The sequence below is a fragment of the Orussus abietinus genome, unplaced genomic scaffold, assembly GCF_000612105.2.
Source record: "Orussus abietinus isolate OABI.00-Male unplaced genomic scaffold, Oabi_2.0 scaffold277, whole genome shotgun sequence".
In the NCBI taxonomy this organism is placed as follows: Eukaryota; Metazoa; Arthropoda; class Insecta; order Hymenoptera; family Orussidae; genus Orussus; species Orussus abietinus.
Genome location: NW_019394424.1, coordinates 35,988 through 56,122, shown reverse-complemented (window position 1 = coordinate 56,122; position 20,135 = coordinate 35,988). Strand labels below are relative to the sequence as shown.

The 20,135-nt window shown below is 41.3% G+C and overlaps 1 protein-coding gene across 1 annotated transcript in view; it reads left to right on the top strand.

Annotated features, from left to right (window-relative positions):
* LOC105702551 (nuclear receptor subfamily 4 group A member 3) overlaps positions 1–20,135 on the top strand; it is a 54,995-nt gene that overhangs the window by 27,929 nt on the left and 6,931 nt on the right. Inside the window, exons 2-7 of the mRNA XM_012430200.2 lie at positions 7,724–7,962; positions 13,442–13,662; positions 14,295–15,038; positions 16,154–16,463; positions 16,734–17,042; positions 19,234–19,468. Coding sequence (XP_012285623.2) covers positions 7,724–7,962; positions 13,442–13,662; positions 14,295–15,038; positions 16,154–16,463; positions 16,734–17,042; positions 19,234–19,468 — 2,058 coding nt within the window. The remainder of the gene's footprint in view (positions 1–7,723; positions 7,963–13,441; positions 13,663–14,294; positions 15,039–16,153; positions 16,464–16,733; positions 17,043–19,233; positions 19,469–20,135) is intronic.

Sequence of the window (20,135 nt, the reverse complement as noted above, 5' to 3'; positions counted from 1 at the left end):
GTAGTGATCATATCTATAAATATCAATAATTTCTTGATATTGCAATTGTCATGGCCACTAGAGTATGAAGATGTAAGCCAAATATACACTATGTAGTGAAGTACACGTTGAGAAATGGGGTAAAGTCGTTGATTGTAATTGTATAAAGTGTGCTGCAAAGTTTCATAAGATGCAATGGCCGTCCATTCCACCACAAATTTGAAGTAGATAAGTACAAAATTTTGTTCGAAAAAGGACATTTCACGAGCAGCGCGTTATTCCTTAGGGCCTCCGTAATCACGTGTTAAAGTTTCAGATAATTCGGTGCACCCAGTTTGGAGAAAAGTTTTATCAATTTTTTCACTTTTTGTCGTGTACATATCACACTTTTATATCACCTTAAGAACTTGCGGGGAATGTAGATTTATTACTTTATTACTTCAGAAAGCTTATCGATGAACAATAATGTCAATTAGTTTTATTATTTCCGATAATTGCAGATTATAATATCGCATAATATTAAAAAGGATGCCCAATTTGTTGCTTTCCTTTGAGAAAAAACACCTTCGAATGTAGCATATTCAGATGTGTTCACAAAAAAATTGTGTTACGAAGTACTGTTAAGTACCTGTGCAATGGAAATGATAAAAAAAAAATATAAATATATATATGAAACAGTCACGCAAAATTTAACAGCTGGTATACATATATTGGATCGTTCAATAAGTTCGCGGATACATTTTTTTGTTGCGAATTTTCTTTGAACATTATTTGATGCTTACGAACATGTGAAATAACCATATGTATGTACGTGTATTAAATTATCCGTAATGTCGCATAAATCTGCATTATGCCTCCTCCTTTCAGATAATTTTAATATACGCCTACATTTTTCCCGCACTTAGCTGTTATTACTTGAGTTGTCTGGAAATATAAGATGGGATATTATGGAACGACGTTTATATTTATTCCTTGGAATTGAGATACATACATATGTAGATTAAATTCTCCGTTATGTCGCATAAGTCCGCATTATACCTCGTTACACATGTATTGTCGGGCCGTACTCGATATTACTTTGAACCTGCCTTGCTCTTTGCACTACTGGCGCAGTTGCGGATGTAGTCCACCAAGGACAACCAGTACCATTGCCCTCTATAGACAGGGACACCAGTCATTCAACCAACGGAGACGACCCAATCACTCTCCGCCCTCTCTTTCTCTTCCTTTTATCTCGAGCTTTACATCGCTCCGTCTTTGCAGACCTATCCTCGCACAAAGGAAGTCGTTTTTTTCCCCTGTGTTTTTTTAGTCAACACAAGAAAGCAGAAAATTACCATTCCGCGGGAAACTTATGACGCCGGGAATTAATCCGAGAAAAAAACCTTTAATTGGATCGGATAAGTCGTGACTCGCTCGAGCGGAAATCGTTAAAAAGAATTTTTCTCAGGCCTTAAGGTGATGTGACAGTGGCGTCAAAGAGCTCTCGTTTATGAAACTTTTCTCCAAACTGGATCTTCCGAACCCTTTCAAACTCGACAATGTAAATATGGAGGCTAGAAAGAAGGTCCTGACACTGATGAAATTTCAATTTTTTTTAAATTTCTTTATCGATATTTCTAAAATTGTTTATAAGAAATGAAATTTTATGGGTCTCGGGATTTTCCTTATGGTCTCCGTGTTCACGTTGGAAAGTTTCTAACGATTCGATACACCCAGTTCGTAGAAGTTTCATGAACGATTGATCTTTCGGATACCACTTTGACATCCCCTAAACCTCGCCGAGTAGAGAATTTTTACCACCAGACGCGCGGTCATTTTGATAGGAATACTTGCGTGTAAACATTTCAACCACTTTCGTTCGCTGTTTTCGGAAAAATGTGAAAAACTAAAATTTTGACAAATTCCCGCGGCGGAGAGTCATTCGGGTCTTGTTAAGGTAAAGTGAAACCGCCCTATCGGCATTCTATAATCGAGCGATGAGAACTTCCGGAAAAGTTAAGACAAAAGACGCCTAACCTAATGAAACTTCCCTTCAGACTCTTCTCCATTTCTGTAAACTCTATATTTTACCTCGCCGGCTTCTGTACGTCCCCTTCGCAAAATGGTCGATCACGCGAACGGTTCGATTCGGCTCATTAATTCGATTTCAATATTTTCTGTCCGGCGTGAGTGGAGGCGGCCAAGATGGCGCGCGGCATGACGTCACCTCCCAGGGTTCGGGGAATTAAATTGGGGCCACTTTGATAAACCCCGCCATTGGATCGCGCGATAACAACGGGGGATGAAGAGGCACCCCCTTGAAAGCGCGAAAAGCGCATCGACGGGCGATTTCGGGTCAGGTTTCAATTTCCGCGGTTATCTTAACGACGCATCTCCGCTGCTGCAAGGCCGTCGACTTGGCCGACGCGATGTCCGCGCCGTTCCGAAATGGAAATAAAAGTCGCCTCCTATCCTCGGTTGACATCATCCTCGCCCTCCCCCCTGAAGGCGATCTCCTCTTTCCATTTCATTCCAATAATTCGTCACACCTGCGACCGTCGGCAATGTTCAAGGCGTTCTGGTATCGCAATACCCGGCCTGAGGAGACGAATTTCAAGCTACTCGCGGTTTCCTGCTTGCTCGTTTCGTAATTAACCCTTCGTCTGTAAACTTTTTTTCGGCATCTCCCATCTGAAAACCTGGGTCTTTCACGTCCGGCCGTTTTTTCTCCTTGTTAATACACTAAAAAAATTCTGAAAAAATTCGTGCTTATGTTGGAAACCTTCAACTTGATATATCAATCATAAAGTTGTAGAAAAATTGATTTTTTCATGGATTTTTCTTAAACAAATGCAGCAACTCGGCAGAAATGCGGTGCCTTACTCAAAAAATTGTAACTTTAAGAAAAATTAAGATAAAGTAACTTAAAAAAACTGCAAATTGAAGGTTAATAATGCAGCTTTAAGAAAAAAAATATTCCGCTTTATTTCTTATTAGCAGACCCGCTTGCAAAGTATAATGTTTAATTGCAAAATGTCATCGGAGAGGCGCTGTCGGCACTAGATCAGAAAAACCTCGGAACATCTTGGACCCCTAAAGTGGGAACAATTTCAATACATGGCGTTAGATTTCCTTATACTACTTCGTGTATCAGCTATCCAGTTAGTATATAGATTAGTGCCACGAATCTAATAATTTCCTTGAAATTACCCCGAAAGCAGCGGAAACAGAAGGGAGCAACGAAGGGGCTCTTTCTCTCCCTTTCCGATTTGCTGCATTGCGCGCACAATCGATTCTCGGAAAAAGAGAGATAAATCGGGATAAAACGGCGTCCATTTCCTCCCCTAGTAGCATAAAATAATTTCTAAATATTTGTTTATAATCTTTGCTAAATATCTCAAGCTACAGATTTTTTAAGATTTCTTGTAGATTTCATTATCTGAAAATAACTGAAATATTTGTTGAAAATCTCAATGACATTTTGTTTTCAAATCAAATCTCAATGATATTTTGTTTGAATAATTCATAAACATATATAGAAATTTATGAACATGTAATAAACATACATTTTTTACTTCACGACTATTATCGGACACTTCATTTGTTATCAAAAAACACGAGGAATTTTTCTAATACTTCCGTTCCGCTATTTCATTATGGGAGCAAAACGTGTGATTTTGGTTTTAAATCTTTTTAAAACGTTTATAAGGTATTCGGCAGATAATATTTAAAAAATACTTGTATTAAAATGAAATGAAATGTTTTGTATATCTGGTAGAAAAATATTATGAATACACATGGAGGTAATATTATATAAATATTATAGGGATAATATTCTAAAGTAAACCTCTTGCAAATATTTCAAATGTCTGGTAAATATTTACAAAATGTACGATATTCGTTAAATATATAGAAAATATAGGACAAATATTTTGTGCTACTAGGGTATATTTCGGCTCCACCGCCTTCCATGGTCGGATCAGCGCGCGGGCTCGATGCATCCCTCGTCTACGGCACCTTGGCGATGATGCCGCGACCCGACCTAACCTCACTTTGATTCTCCCGGCGATTCTCCCGCGATGGCGACAAGACGTCCGGCGTTGCGATCTCCGGGGGTGTCGTGAAAAACTCGTTGCATAAACTAACATTGGTTTTAAATGAAATACTTCCGCGATAAAAACCAGTGCATTAAAATAACCACACCCAAGACAACGAACGAAACAATGTAACAACATATTAAGGTGAAGTGAAACCCCCTTCAAATCAGTCGATTTGAATACAACACTTTTTTTTTAAGGGTATTAGACCAAATTGTCCGAAACTGACACATCACTCCTGATCGTCTAAGAATTGTCCTGACACATTTAAAATTTGGATTCTGGAATAAATTTTTTAACTCAGCCCAAACCAGAACCAAAATGGCGTCGAACTCTCATATTTCGATCAATATACAATTATCGAAGGCTCCGATATGAGAAAGGAGAATTTTACAACAATTTAAAACACTCTGGTAATCGATAAACTCGCATTTGAACGGGATAAAGGCAAAAAAAGTGTTGTATGCGCTTCTATGCCAAAACGATGGGAATACGAGGTCTCGGAGTGAAAATTTAATTGACCTGGAAATCACAGATGGCGCAGGGGGTCCCTCTGCAGTCAATTAGGGCCCCAGAAAGCATAAATTCAGAGGATTTCTGGAGATTTACTTTGATTTCTTGATATTTATTGTACGAAAACGACAGGTGGAGTATGCCATTTGGTACAAAACCCAATATAATTTGACACAGATGTTAATATAAAAATGAACTTCGGCAACGTAGGCATTTAGAAAAATCTTCTTTATCGACGTCGATCAAGTTCCTCGACGTGTTTCACTTCACCTTAAGACCTGCAGAAAAACAAAGCTCGCGGGAGACGTTCTGGTAACGCCGCGTCGCCACCCAAAGAAACAACCGGGGTGGATAGCTACCATCTCCTCATGCTCTTACAACCCATAAAGAAGACAAACTCGAATGCGAAACAAAGAAATAACACCCAAAACGGCGTAACAGTTTGATTTGACTAAGGTGTCCTAACGGACACTGCAGGCCAAAATAGGTGCTGGAAAACGCCATCGCGGTAACAGAACGGAACTTAACCTCCCTTCTCCTAGGTACACCGATTCCACCGAAGCGTACCAAAAACGAGTTTGAAAGTCCCCGCAATGGTCGCGGGGCTCGCAAAGATTTCGACGGTGTCTCATAATCGCCATCGGGGCGGTATAATAATAGCCCCGTTAATAAGGACGGCGGGGGGTGGGCGAGGGCGTCGCGGCGCGCGACATACCCACGCCGTTCGGCGGTACAAAGTGCGGGGGGTAGGACGGGGCGTATTATGGCAGCGTACCGGGGAGTAGTATCTTAAATGCCAATGATTTCATGTCTCCCCTGGGAGCTCGGGGTGCAACCGGCCGCTATATAGACGGCCTCGCCCGACCGAGGTGTCGCCAGTCTGCGAGGTCGCAGCCGTCGAGAGGTACGCGCCGCCACCCGCGGGACCTCCCGGAGGCCTCCGCCGAGAGGAAGCGTCCCGGTGAAAGTGCGGCCTTCGCCGGCCGCCGGCCCCGGAGGGCAGCCCGTAAAAGTGAAGGTTGCCGAAAATCTCGTCTCGGGCCTCGGTTCGTAGGCCGCGGTCTAGACCTCTTCCTGCCGCCTCTCGGCCGAGCGGAGATGATCGCTATGGACGGCGCTCATCCGCGGTACCGTAGACACTGTATGTACAGGTTTAGGCTCTGGCTACTTTTTACCTTACTTTCTCGGTAAACGGCCTGTGTATAGGCTCTATCAACTTTTTACATTATTTTCTTAGTAAACATTGTATGTACGGATTTAAACTCTGGCAAAGTTTCACCTCATTTTTTAAGTGAACATTGAATATGGACGCGTTTAGGTTGTTCCATTTTATCGGTAAACGTTGTTTGTGCTCTATCAAGTTTGTATGTTGGTCTCTGCGTGAATGCTGTATGTACAGGTTTAGGCTCTGACTACTTTTTACCTTACTTTCTCGGTAAACGGCCTGTGTATAGGCTCTATCAACTTTTTATGTTATTTTACGAGTAAATATTGTATGTACGTCGTATATGCAGGCACTATATATTAACTTTTTACATTGTTTTCCTAGTAAACATTGAATATGTACGGGTTTAAGTTCTTCCATTTTATCGGTAAACGTTGTTTGAGCTCTATCAAGTTTGTACGTTATTTTCTGTGTAAATGCCGTGTGTACAGATTTAAGCTCTTTAACTCCACGCGTTACAAAATAATTTTCAGCTTCAGAGTGATTTCTCGAAGTAAAAGTTCAAACGTTATGCAAGGACCAAAATGATTAACCCCAATTATACACCTGCAATAATTTAGAGTTTAATATTGCTTGCCATTAAATAAAGAAATATCAAACAAAGTGTAAACATAATACGAAAAAAAAAAAATGTTAACGGCCCGAGTTGTCTCTTAGGGGAAAGAAGACCAACCTAAAGACCAATAAGGAATAAGTGTTACGCACGAAGTTAAAACTTTTGTACGAAGTTTTTTACGCGTTATGCGTGAAATTACCGCTAATGCGTGTCCTTTTAAATAAAGGAATTTCCGAGTAAACATTGTACGTGCAAGCTGTATCAACTTTTCACATTATCTTCCCAGTAAACATTTTATGTATTGGTTTAAGCTTTATGAACTGTTTACGTTACGCCTTTTCTCTGAATATGGTGGTGTTATATGACATGGAAGACATTTATGTTCGTCCCTGTACAAGTCCAACATGTATAAGCGCTTTCCATTATTTTCGTAGACACGGTACAGGTTCAGGATGTGCAAAGTTCTTCGGTTGTTTTCCTAGTCTCTGAATATATAAGTTTAAGCTGACTAAATCTTCCCTTTGTTTTCCTAGATACCGTATATGTTGGTTTAGGATGTCTGATTCTCTCAATGGCTGTTATGGACGCTATAAATACGTTTAGTCTTAATCTCTCAATATACCTTACGAACTCTAATTAAACGGATTCATTCTACATTTCGATTGCTTTCCTAAACCCCTTATATGTGCCCGTAATTATAAAAGTGATCTAAATCATTTTTAAAAACTAAAAACTAACCGTACATTATTGCAATTTAAATGTATGCAATGCATATTCAGTTTTTCTTTTTTGATTTTTAACATAGTCTACTTTCTTAATGACTGGCACAATTATGTACGTTCACATTGACTAAATCGCTGCCTTTGTGAATACTTTGGATAGATTGCACCAACCCTCGAGTTAAAATCCTTAATCGAGGATTACTTTGACTTACACGTGACAAGAGTTAATCGCCTGATTTCAGGTGGTTACCTAAGCGGATTTTAATCCTCCGGCGGCTTAATTTTCCTCGGTGCATCGGGAATTTCACTGACCCGAGATCAATTAATCATCGTTAAGTAATTTCCCACTGATCCGCAACCGATCCTTAATATAGACATTTAAATTTCTCGGTTGCTTTTCGACACACTGTATGTACAATGGCGGACATACATACCCCTCTGCAGATATGGTGTAGCACCAGGGCACGAAAGGAAAGCTTTTATGTCCACCGATATACGGATTTAGACTGTCTCAATTTTGTCGGGATACTAAAGCCATCTCGCGGGCACATCCGATCATCTTGGGACATTCTGATATGCCATTTACGGCAAACTTAATATAATTTATCACCGACAAGAATGATGGAACGGTTAATTTCTGGTTTTTTAGGGCAACTGCACTCGCCGAGCGCCGAATCCGAGCACGCAAACGGCACTCTGAATAGAGCGATCTCTCGGACGGAGATCGATCAACCTCATCATCAGCATCAGCAGCACCAGCAATCGCACCAGCAACGGCAACGACCGGCATCCATATCCGACTCTCCTCTTCCCTGCAACAATCAGGCGACCACCACGACGGCCACCGCCTTTACCGTTGCCTCAAGCATGCTTTTGCTGCAGACCCAGGTTGGTCCGTTCGACCATCTTTTCACCTGTTTTACATTCTCGAAACTTTCTATTATAGACTTCCCATCGCAGCCCAGTGGTTCTCCGTGGATCCCGAAGTTAGTCGGAATCCTTCCCAATTTTTTTCCACATTTTTTTACTATTTTTTAGACGTTCCCGATGTGTACGATAAGGCTGAGAAGGCGTGAGAAACCGCCAGCGAAAGTCTCGCGCGACCGTAGCGCCACTCTACGTGAACTACGGAAAGTGGCGGAAGAAGTAATCAGAGATGTCCAATTCGAGGTGGAACTGGGGGCAGAAATAATTTTCTGGGAAATAGAAAACTCTTGTCTGAAATAGATCTTTCATTCCTACTGTGAAGATAATAAGTTATAGGGTTTGTGAACTTAATACAATATACACTGTTGAAAAGAATTCTGTGAATTTTATAACATTTTTGATGGCAGTTTTATTCAGACATGGTATACTAATTCTATAACAGTTTCAAATAAAATATATAACATGTGTCATAAATTTAGTACACACGTATGTAATAAAATTATGAAGGATATTGGTAATTTTATGATATATGTATCATAATTGCAGGATATCCGTGTGTAATAAAATTATTAAAAAAAGTAATAATTTTAGAAGATGCATTTACAAGATTATGAAATAGTGTCATAAAATTAAGAACTTATAAAATTAGAAAAAGAAATAGAAAATTATGACATCACGTTATAAGATTGTAAATTTATTTTGAAGTTTGCAACAAATGTATACTAGTTCACTTTTAAGACATCAAATTTATAATTTTACTGCAACCTTATGTACTAAAAGTGTATGAATTTTATGAATTTTTTTAACAGTGTACGTTGTACGAATACTCCAAATGATGCTCACTTTTCTTGAGCTTAACTTCATCAAGCTCTCTTTATCCATTTCCATAAGAGTATCTGAATGTAAACAAACGTCTTGGGATGAAAAGTTGATTTATTTCAAAAAGCGACTTTGAAAGAATTCGTAATATTCTTGTACCGAATTAGAATTTGACAGACTTACCACGCGTCCCATATTTTCCCTCAAACCTGACAGTCACCGGAAAACTGATTCTCGCATTAACAACAAAACAATATCTAGTCATTATTATTCACTTTTTATATAAAGTATTAAGTTGTTTAAATTAAGTACAACCCTTTGCAGAAAAACCATCATACAACTTACATAGACATTTGTCAATGCTTGAGACTGATTTTGTCTTTTTACAGACTCATTTCTATTTCATACTACCTTGCCATCGAATCGTTGATTCGCAACATCGATGATTCCTATAAAATCAATTTGGCAGGAGCTACAAAGTTTCTTTAGCAAGAAACATTTAAACTGCCGTTAAGACTTTTTCGCCTGAGAAGTAAACTTTTCACCCAGGATGAACAGGTGGTAATACGTCGCCATAAGATTTTAAACTTTTAACAATATTACGCGATTTTTATTGACATATTTCATGACCCAATTGCGCGGTGTGCGAACGTGGATTGAGTAGGCGAGAAGGGAACATTGTGGACAGAAGGGCATAGTGTAAGGTTCACTCCGTCTCCCTGAGTGAGCTTTTTCATCTTGGCAAGGAAATACAAAAAAAAAAAGAAATTAACTATACGAATACATAAATTAACTACACGTATTATATGCGACCCAAGACGATTCCTGCACACTCAATACGGCCCAGACAAGCCAAAAGGTTGGACACCTCTGATGCAGATCTATATTTCATAAACGGTACTTAGGAAGAAAAAAAAAAGACGGTACGACCTCATGACAGTACAGCCGCGTTTTAAACACTTTTTTCTATACTTAATTTCATTCGAAAGGGATTAAAATTGGTGAAAGTCAGAATAATCCCCGGGCGAACTCCAGAAATCTATCAAAAATTCCGGAACCACAGGCTACAGAGAAGAGACGAGAGAGCCAAGGCTATCTTAAGGTGAAGTGAAACCCCCCTCAAGTCAGTCGATTCAAATACAACACTCTTTTTTAAGGGTATTGGATTGTCCGAAACTTTGACACATGACTCGTCAGCACCTAGGAATTATCCTGACACTTTCAAAATTTGAATATTTAAAAGAATTTTTTAACTTAGACCAAAACCAACATGGCGTCGAGCTCTCATATTTCGATCAATATACAATTATAGAAGGCTCTGATATGAGAAACGAAAGGGTCAGGACAATTCCACGACAATTTAGAACACTCTGGTAATTGATAAACTCGAATTTGAACGGGATAAAGGCAAAAGAAGTGTTGTATGCGCTTGTAAGCGAAAACGATGGTAATCCGAGGTCTCGGAGTGAAAATTTAATTGACCTGGAAATCACAGATGGTGCAGGGGATCCCTCTGCAGTCAATTAGGGCCCCAGAAAGCATGAATCCAGAGGATTTCTGGAGTTTTACTTCAATTTCTTTATAATTATCGCACGAAAACGACAGATGGAGTATGCCATTTAGTACAATAGTCAATATAATTCGACACGGCTGTCGAAATGAAAACGAACGTCGGCGACGTAGGTATTTAGAAAAACCTTTTTTTACCGACGTCGATCAAGTCTCTCGAGGTGTTTCATTTCACCTTAAGAACCGTTGACCCGAAAATCCGAACGTTCCACTTTGAGCCCAACCCCTCCGCAACCTCGAGGGTTGGAAAGTAGGCACATAATACTTCAAATGATGCATGACGTATGCATTGCAACGTCTGTGACGATCATTCGAGAAACACAAGCCACGGGATGAGCTCGAGACCAAAGTGGAACCCGCGCCTTCCGGGAACCATTTTGCCCCGTCTCGCGAGACCTCTTCGGCCGCCTCTCCGTTGGAACGTTTAATTCCTTCCCGCAGGCTAATAAAGCCGCCTCGTGCATAAAGGCGTGAGAAACTATAGTTTCAACTATGATTTCACTGGAGTCAAAGTTTCGAGCCCGGACCTCGCTCGTCGATCCGACGTCGTCCCTAATTCGATCCGTTATTTTCGGCTGGCTAATTGATCCGGGGAAAGGATGTCAGAACCGCCGATTATTAATTCATCGGCACCCGGACCGTTACCGCCCTTTATCGAGCCGATTATACCTATATATTCCCAAACCTTGGAAACACATTTTTAGCGGGCTCCATTCCAGATTTACTTCATTACAGACGGTATCTTCTGTTATCTAATTTTAATAAATCTATATAATGTTTCAGTTATTAGTGATGTTTATTAAGATTCATAATGAGATTTTAAATAGAATTGGGTAATATGATTTAGTTATCGGCAACATTTAAAAAGATTAATTGTTTACTCCCAATAGTTTTGTATATGTTTCAATTAATAGTGACTTTTAAAGAAATCATTGTTTATTTCCAATACATTTGCAGAATACGCTTCGATTAATAGCGATGTTTAAAAAGAATCAACGTTTAATTTCAATACTTTCGAATAATGTGATCCAGTTAATAACGACATTTAAGAGTAATTGTTTATTTTCAATAGATTTAGAGGTGTTACAATTAGTAACGAAGTTTAAAAGGAGTGATCGTTTAATTTCATTAGTTTTGTGTTATATGTTCCAATTAATAGGGACGTTTAAAAAGAATCATTACTTAATTTTAACAGATTTGTATATTATATTTTAATTAATAACAGTGTAAAAAAAAAACAATTGTTCAGTTTCAATAAACTTGCACCCTGTGTTTCAGTTATCGGTGATATTTAAAATAATTGTTTGTTTTGCAATAGAATTGCATAATACGTTTCAACTAATGGCAATATTATAATAATTGTTGTACGTATGCGAGGGATAGAAGGTTTTTTAGAAGACCCATTTTCCATCGGCTGTGTAGGAGGGAAGGTGTACGATCATCAATGGCTCAATATACGTGTGTACGTATTTGTTGCATATACATCTTTATGTACATCCTTATGAAACATGTACACATATATATCGCCGCGATAAAAGGACGAAAATGCACAGGCTGAACAACAGGATCAATGAAGCTTCAGGAGGCGGCGGTTACGGCTGTTAACGCCGGGCCTGAAATTGCGGAGGAAGCAACGAGAGTGGCGCTGCTTCCCCAGGGAGCAATAAACAAAATGTCAGCCACAAGCGGAACCGACGCTGCAAATTGATTATCCACCTTCCTTCCCTCCCGTCGTGTCGCTACCTTGGCATCTCCTCTGGGCCCCTTTCGCCGAGAGCTGCTCTCTTTTTGGCTTTATCATTTTATATTTTTACCTTGATTTCTCCCCTTCTCCCTTTCTTGTTGACTTTTAAATTTTCACTAGTTTTCGACCCTTAAGGTGATATCAAAGGGTCATTCTATATACATATCAAAACGTGAAGATATTTATAAAACTTTTCTCCAAATTGGGTGTACCGAATCATTTGAAAGCCCTAAGGAAGAATATTGTGCTCGTGCCCTTTTTGGATTTATCATTTTATGTTTTTACCTTGATTTCTCCCCTTCTCCCTTTCTTGTTGACTTTTAAATTTTCACTAGTTTTCAGCCCTTAAGGTGATATGAAAGGGTCATTCTTTATACACATCAAAACGTGAAGATATTTATAAAACTTTTCTCCAAATTGGGTGCACCGAATCATTTGAAAGCCCTAAGGAAGAACATTGTGCTCGTGCCCTTTTTGGATTTATCATTTTATATTTTTACCTTGATTTCTCCCCTTCTCCCTTTCTCACCGACTTTTACATTTTCACTAGTTTTCGACCCTTAAGGTGATATGAAGGGGTCATTCTATATACATATCAAAACGTGAAGATATTTATAAAACTTTTCTCCAAATTGGGTGCACCGAATCATTTGCGTGCTCAAGTTTCAAATTATTAAGTGCATCCAGTTTGGAGAAAAGTTTTATAAATATATTGACGTTTCATGCGTATAGAATGACCCTTTCATATCACCTTAATGCAGGAATGCAGATCGATAATTCAGCGCACTATTGAACGTGATTCAATTTCCTAACCCAGGAAGCCAACATACGAGGATACTATATTTTTGTTTCTAACAGATGACCTATGGTGACAGACAGATGATTGGTGTTCTAGAAATAATAAATTTGATTCCTAATCTCAACGTTAACGATACATGCAAATATTAAATATGGACATTACCCTAATTTTAGAACCCCTTCGAATGCAGTACCGTAACAGATCTGTTAACGATACCGCAATCTGGAAAATACATTTAATTGCTGATGTCGATGTTGTCGACTCATACGTATGATAAAAGTGGAACTTGCTCTAATTTCAGAGCCCTTTCGAATATAGTACCTTAGCGGATCTGTTAACGATACCGCAATCTGAGAAATACGTTTCATTGCTGATGTCGATGTTATCGATTCATACGTATGATAAAAGTGGAACTTACTCTAATTTCAGAGTGAAAAATACGTTTCATTGCTGATGTCGATGTTATCAATTCATACATATGATAAAAGTGGAACTTACTCTAATTTCAGAGCCCTTTCGGATGTAGTACCCTAGCGGATCTGCTGACGGTGCCGTATTCGGAACCGACAGATGCCGGAAGTCTGCCGGACGAGCTGGACCCCTTTCCGGAAATTCAACTGGGCAACCCCCAAGGAGCGATTTCGGCTGGGATCGAGTCGGTCCATTCCCAGCAACCTCCTCATCAGCAACACCCGCCGCTTCCGGGAGACGTGCAAACCGATTCCCTTAGGTAGGTACTTCTGGTCCACTGTATCAAAATCAGAGGTACACTGTTGAAAAGAACATTGTCATTTTATAACACTCTTCTTAAAGTTTCATTCATAAATGTTATATTAAGTTTATAACATTTTATTGATACACCTTATAAACATATGCGTGTGTCATAAATCTATAGCACATTTTATAAATTTAACATAAAATTGGGTATTGATTTTCACACACAGTTTCATAAAAGTATATGATCATGATGTTAGAAAATTATAAATTTCTAAATAGATTTACCATAAACATATACTAAACAACATCTGAAACATCAAACACATGATTTTATTACAACCTTACGTACTAAAAGGTTCATGAATTTTATGAATATTTTTACCAGGGTATCGATCGAGTTCCATTTAACGCCTAAAGTCAGTAAATTCCAGCGTCTGAATTTTGCAAATTCACAAGTTCCCAAATGGGAGGTCAATTTCGGGATCTTTCAATGAGATAGAAATGTTAAGAGATTTCGAAAAGAGCTTCCCAGGATACATGCTCCTCCACGTCCTTGGTAATCTCAGTCGATACCCAAGCAATGGCCAATGCCAAGCGCCGTTGCTCCGCGAGCCAGAGAGAGAACAATATATGCATCCATTGCAGTCCAACGCCGCTCCCCAGCTTCCAGGAGACGTACACGGTCCAGCGATACTCGCGGCAGGACATCGTTGGACTAGGGCTCAAGATGGACGAGGACAGCTACGATTCGGTCTACACGTGCGGAGCCCTCTACCCAACGGAGTTCTCCCCGGCTCTGCCGTACCAGCACCACCACCAGGCGCAGCACCCCCAGCAACACCACCAGCAACAGAATCCGCGACTCCAAGAGCAGGATCAGCAGCACCAGGATCAGCAGGACCAGCAACGTCGCCAGCAGCCTCCGCAGCGGCCGACCCACCACCAGCTGCACCATGCGCACCACCACCACCACAACCATCACCACCACCAGCAACAGCAACACCACAGGCAGGATTACTTCTCGCCTGAGAGCGGACCGGTAACGACGGTGGCCCTCATCACCCCCCAACCTGCTGGGGCCGTTCCGACGCCGCCACCGCCGCCTCCACCGCCACCTCCACCACCTCCACCGCCACCGCCACCACCACCCCCAGCTCCAGCAATGGCCTCAGTTCCTGCGAGTCAGCAAGGCTCGCCATACTCCACCCTGTCCATGGTCTACGGACCCCCCAGCATCGCTGGCATCAACCCCGTTCCTTCGAACACGGTCCTCAGTCCACCCCAGGCGGATCATCATCAGCCCGTTCCTGGCATCGCACCCAGCAACGCCGCCAGCAACGCCCGGTCGAGGCGCGCCTCTCTGCCGCTTCAGCGATCCGAGTCCACGAGGTTTGTTTCTGTTGCTGCTGTTATGGTGGTGGGTTTTGTATCAAGTCAGAGGAGGATGGTTAATGTCGCGTTGCTGGATGGAAATGGGGCTGATGGGTTCCTGACTTCATCCAGAAATTGTAAAGTTGATGTAAAGGGCTCCCAGGGAGGAATGCTTACTTGGAGCATGATAAGTGTTAGGTCGTTTCAAGAATGTTGTCCTCTTCTGGCAATCTTTCTTGCCGTTTTCCTGACGATTTGCGTTACTCTAATTGCTGACTTACTGGTTATCGAATGCCGACTGACGTTACATTACCGACTAACTTTTGGTGCTGTATTTGCGGTGTTACTTCGAAATAACGCGCTAACAAAAAAGATTACGCAAATTGTCTCGATAATGACATAAACACGGTTACGTAATAATAATACAACCGTTACATAACGTTTGTAACATTTTACGTAACATACCTACATGTACTATATAAGTAAGATTTGTACTACCATTTCTTCCGCAGCTATATAACACTGTTATAAGACGGATAATGTAACGTGAACATCTCGGTAACATGTTACATGTTATGTTAATATTATATAACTGCAATGCCAACAAGTTTGTAACAATGTTACCGAACGGTAATAATTTCAGTGTTATGTAACTGTAACATAGGGTGCTTCGTGGCTGGATGTGTGGTTTAATTTCCTTATTTCTCTCGGGGAACAGCAGCAACGAGTCGCCGAAGCCGAGGGGCGGTGATTCCTCCAGGTCATCCTTATATATCATGTTATTCCAGTGTTATGTAGCTGTAACATAGGGTGCTTGGTGGGTGGACGCGTGGTTTGATTTTTTTTTTCCTTTCTGAGAACAGCAGCAACAAGTCGCCGAAGCCGAGGGTGATTCCTCCAGGTCGTCGTTACACATCATGTTATTCCAGTGTTATGTATCTATGACATAGGTGTATGGTGTAATTTTCTTATTTCCCTCGGGGAACAGCAGCAACGAGTCGCCGAACCCGAGGGGCGGTGATTCCTCCAGGTCGTCCTTATATATCATGCTATTCCAGTGATATGTAGCTGTAACATAGAATGCTTGGTGGGTGGACGCGTGGTTTGATCTTCTTTTTCCTTTCTGAGAACAGCAGCAACGAGTCGCCGAAGCCGCGAGGTGGTGGTTCCTCCAGCTCCGTGGGCTCGCCCTGTTCCAGCAACGGAGAGCGAGCACCTCCCAGTCCGAGCCAACTGTGTGCCGTTTGCGGCGACACCGCCGCTTGCCAGCATTACGGGGTGAGGACTTGTGAGGGCTGCAAGGGCTTCTTCAAGAGGACCGTGCAGAAGGGCTCGAAGTACGTCTGCCTCGCGGAGAAGGCCTGCCCCGTCGACAAGAGACGTCGGAACCGCTGCCAGTTCTGCCGCTTTCAAAAGTGCCTGATGGTCGGCATGGTCAAGGAGGTAAATCTCGCTAAATGTGGACCATTGCAGATCAAAAAAACCACGTGTCTCTTAGATTTTTATGTTCTTTAACATGTGAATATCAATAAGATCCGCGGCGGACACTTGGGAATGTTTCCTTGTTAGACTTGGGGTCTTTGTCCATGAAACGGGTCGACAGGAAACATTGTTGATGGTTGTTCCCTTGATTATTCGTTTTATCGTTAAGTACGGCGCATTCGGTGCCGATCATCGGGACAGTGCAGGATAAGGAATTCCGCTGGTTTTCAGGTCGTTCGGACGGATTCCTTAAAGGGCCGCCGCGGGAGACTTCCTTCGAAGCCCAAGTCGCCCCAGGAGTCCCCTCCGAGTCCACCCGTCTCCCTGATCACCGCCCTGGTCAGAGCCCACGTGGACACGACGCCCGACCTGGCGAACCTGGACTACTCCCAGTACCGAGAAGCAGGTCCCAACGACCCGCCCGTCACCGAGGCAGAGAAGATACAACAGTTCTACAACCTCCTGACGAGCTCGGTCGACGTGATCCGCAACTTCGCCGACAAGATTCCTGGCTTTTCGGACCTCACGAGAGAGGACCAGGTGGGTATCAAGCTCGGCTGAGTCGCCCACACTTCCCGAATAGAACACCTAAACTCTCGTCAAAATGTGGAAAATAATGCATAATTTAAAATAGAAAGATATTAAGGTGACCTCACGAGAGAGGACCAGGTCGGAATTAAGGTCGACTGTGTCGCCCACATTTCCCGAATAGAACACTTTTACCTCGTATAAGACATCTGAACTCCCTTAAAAATGTGGAAAATAATACAAAATTTAAAATAGGATGATATTAAGGTGACCTCACGAGAGAGGACCAGGTCGGAATTAAGGTCGACTGTGTCGCCCACATTTCCCGAATAGAACACTTTTACCTCGTGCAAGACGCTTAAACTCTCGTCAAAATGTGGAAAATAATGCAAAATTTAAAATAGAAAGATATTCTGGTGAAGAACTCATTAAGAAACTTAAGGTGATATGAAAGTGTGACATATACATAACAAAAAGTAAAAATATTTATAAAACTTTTCTCCAAACTGGGTGCACCGAATTATCGGAAACTTTGACACGTGATTACGCAGGCTGCAAGGAAGAACGCGCTGTCCGTGAAATATCATCTTTCGAAAAAAAAGATCCTTTCTTAGTTCTTATCCGAGATGAATGCAAAATTTTTTAATTCTTTAACGATCTCGGGTGTATTTCATAAATGATCGATAATTTCGAAAATTATCCAGATCAAATAGGAAATTAGCAGCCAGCCCAAACGCACTAGTGAATCGCCGTTCGTTGGTCATAGTCTTGTTTGATCGTTGCTCGATGACAATGACGATTTCGCTCTTTTCTACGATTTCGGATTCGCGTTGGTCTTCGCCTGGACTTGCGAGATCCCTAGGCAATGCTATTCATTATCGATCTCATTTTATAAATGATCGATAATTTCGAAAATTATCCAGATCAAATAGGAAATTAGCTGCCAGCCCAAACGCACTCATGAATCGCCGTTCGTTGGTCATGGTCTTGTTCGATCGTTGTTCGATGACGATGACGTTTTCGCTCTTTTCTACGATTTCGGATTCGCGTTGGTCTTCGTCCGGACTGGCGGGATCCCTAGGCAATGCTATTCGTTATCGATCTAGTGTGCATTTTATAAAAGGTCAGTTCTGACACTCGGCCCGGGTCTGCCGAGGCTATTGAAACACCTCGCGGAAGAGTCGCTCCGAGTCACGCACACGATAACTTATAGTTCCGGCACGCTCTTCCGTTCCTACCTTGCCTTTACCGTCATCGACCACCCCGAGGACTTCCACTTAGCCGGGTTCTTGTCTCGAAGATACTCCACTAGGTAGCCGATCCGATACCAATTGTTTCCACTATCAACTAGAAGTGCATCGGTCGCTTTCCCTTTCTTCGAGGTACGGATCTGAAAGATAGCGAAAGGAGACCCAGAGAGACAAAAGTGATGCAAAAGAGCAATGCAAAATTAGCGTCAAATTTGCCTCCTATCAAATGAGTCATGAGGGTGTCGCTTATGAGTCCTCATTTGCACCTCATATCTGCAGGACACAATGACGAACCAAAAGTACTTAAATATGAAACAAAGTTAAGTACATGCAATGCCTCAATGTTCGTACGCATATGTACAGCTAAATTTATCTCACGCATTGCCGATAAACAATTGCAGCCTCCGTAGCTGATATTTGAGCCATGGCGTGATGGAAACGAAAACATGGAGCAACGTCATATTAACTCAGATTTGTAGCTTTAACTAACTTCATACAATGTCCGCAAATTAATGCCACGGAACGACGTTATAGCTCCCGTTAAATTTTCCATTAATTTTCAGCTCATAACTGCTGGTTATGGCATAACTGGCATATGACTCGAGTACGCGGTAAATATACTGCTACGACCATTTATGACAAATTCACCGGGAATTTTTCTTCTAATTTATTTGTGTAGTATGCGTGTGCATACCTTGCAGAGATTTCATGCTGCAAATGGCGTCTGCAAATTCTAAATCTATTTCCTCGTTCTATAATGATCATCATTTCTATCTGGAGATGATCTTAGGTTGTTCAATATGAAGTCGGGAATTTTACCGTCAAAGAGGACGGGAAAGTCCGTAATGTTCTCCATTAAAGAAGACGGTAAAGTCCGTAATAACATGTGGAATAGTCTAATATAGTATGATGTTTAGGGATTTGAAGTTAATCGGAGCTTTTTTTATTTCTAGGAGCTGCTCTTCCAGTCAGCCAGCCTTGAGTTGTTCGTCCTGAGGCTAGCCTACCGCACCAGGGCCAACGACACGAGGCTCACCTTCTGCAACGGCGTCGTCCTAGCCAGATCCCAGTGTCAACGGAGCTTTGGCGATTGGCTCCACGGAATCTTCGACTTCTGTCAGGCTCTTCATGTCCTCGACGTTGACATAAGCGCCTTCGCCTGCCTCTGCGCGCTCACCCTGGTCACTGGTTGGTTCACCTTCCACCTTCTCCCATCTTGATCCGTTACAAACCGAGAAAGATAATACAAAATGGAATAAGTAGTTTAATCCAACAGTTTAAGCTTTTATGAAAGGCTCATTCGATACACATAAAACGTCAAAGCATTTATAAAACTGCTTAATCCATTTTGTATTGTCTTTCATTCTGATTATGAAGGCCCTAAGGAAGAACGCGATGCTCGTGAAATTTCATTTTTCAAAGAAATATTTTTTATATTTATTCCAGACTGAAACCAATATCACATCTTTTTGTGAAAAAGGGAAATTTCCCGAACATTGCGCTCTTCCTTAGAGCCTTCATAATTACAGTGAAAGATAATACAAAATGGAATAAGCTGTTTAATCCAGCAGTTTAAGCTATTATGAAAAGCTCATTCTATACATATAAAACGTCAAAGCATTTATAAAATTGGTTGTTCCATTTTGTATTATCTTTTATTGCGATTATGAAGGCCCTAAGGAAGAACGCGATACTCGTGAAATTTAATTTTTCAAAGAAAAATTTTCTATATTTATCCCAGACTGGAACCAACATGATATCTTTTTGTAAAAAAGGGTAATTTCACGAACATCGCGTTCTTCCTTAGAGCCTTCATAATCACATGTTGAAGTTTCAAATCATTTGGCGCACCCCG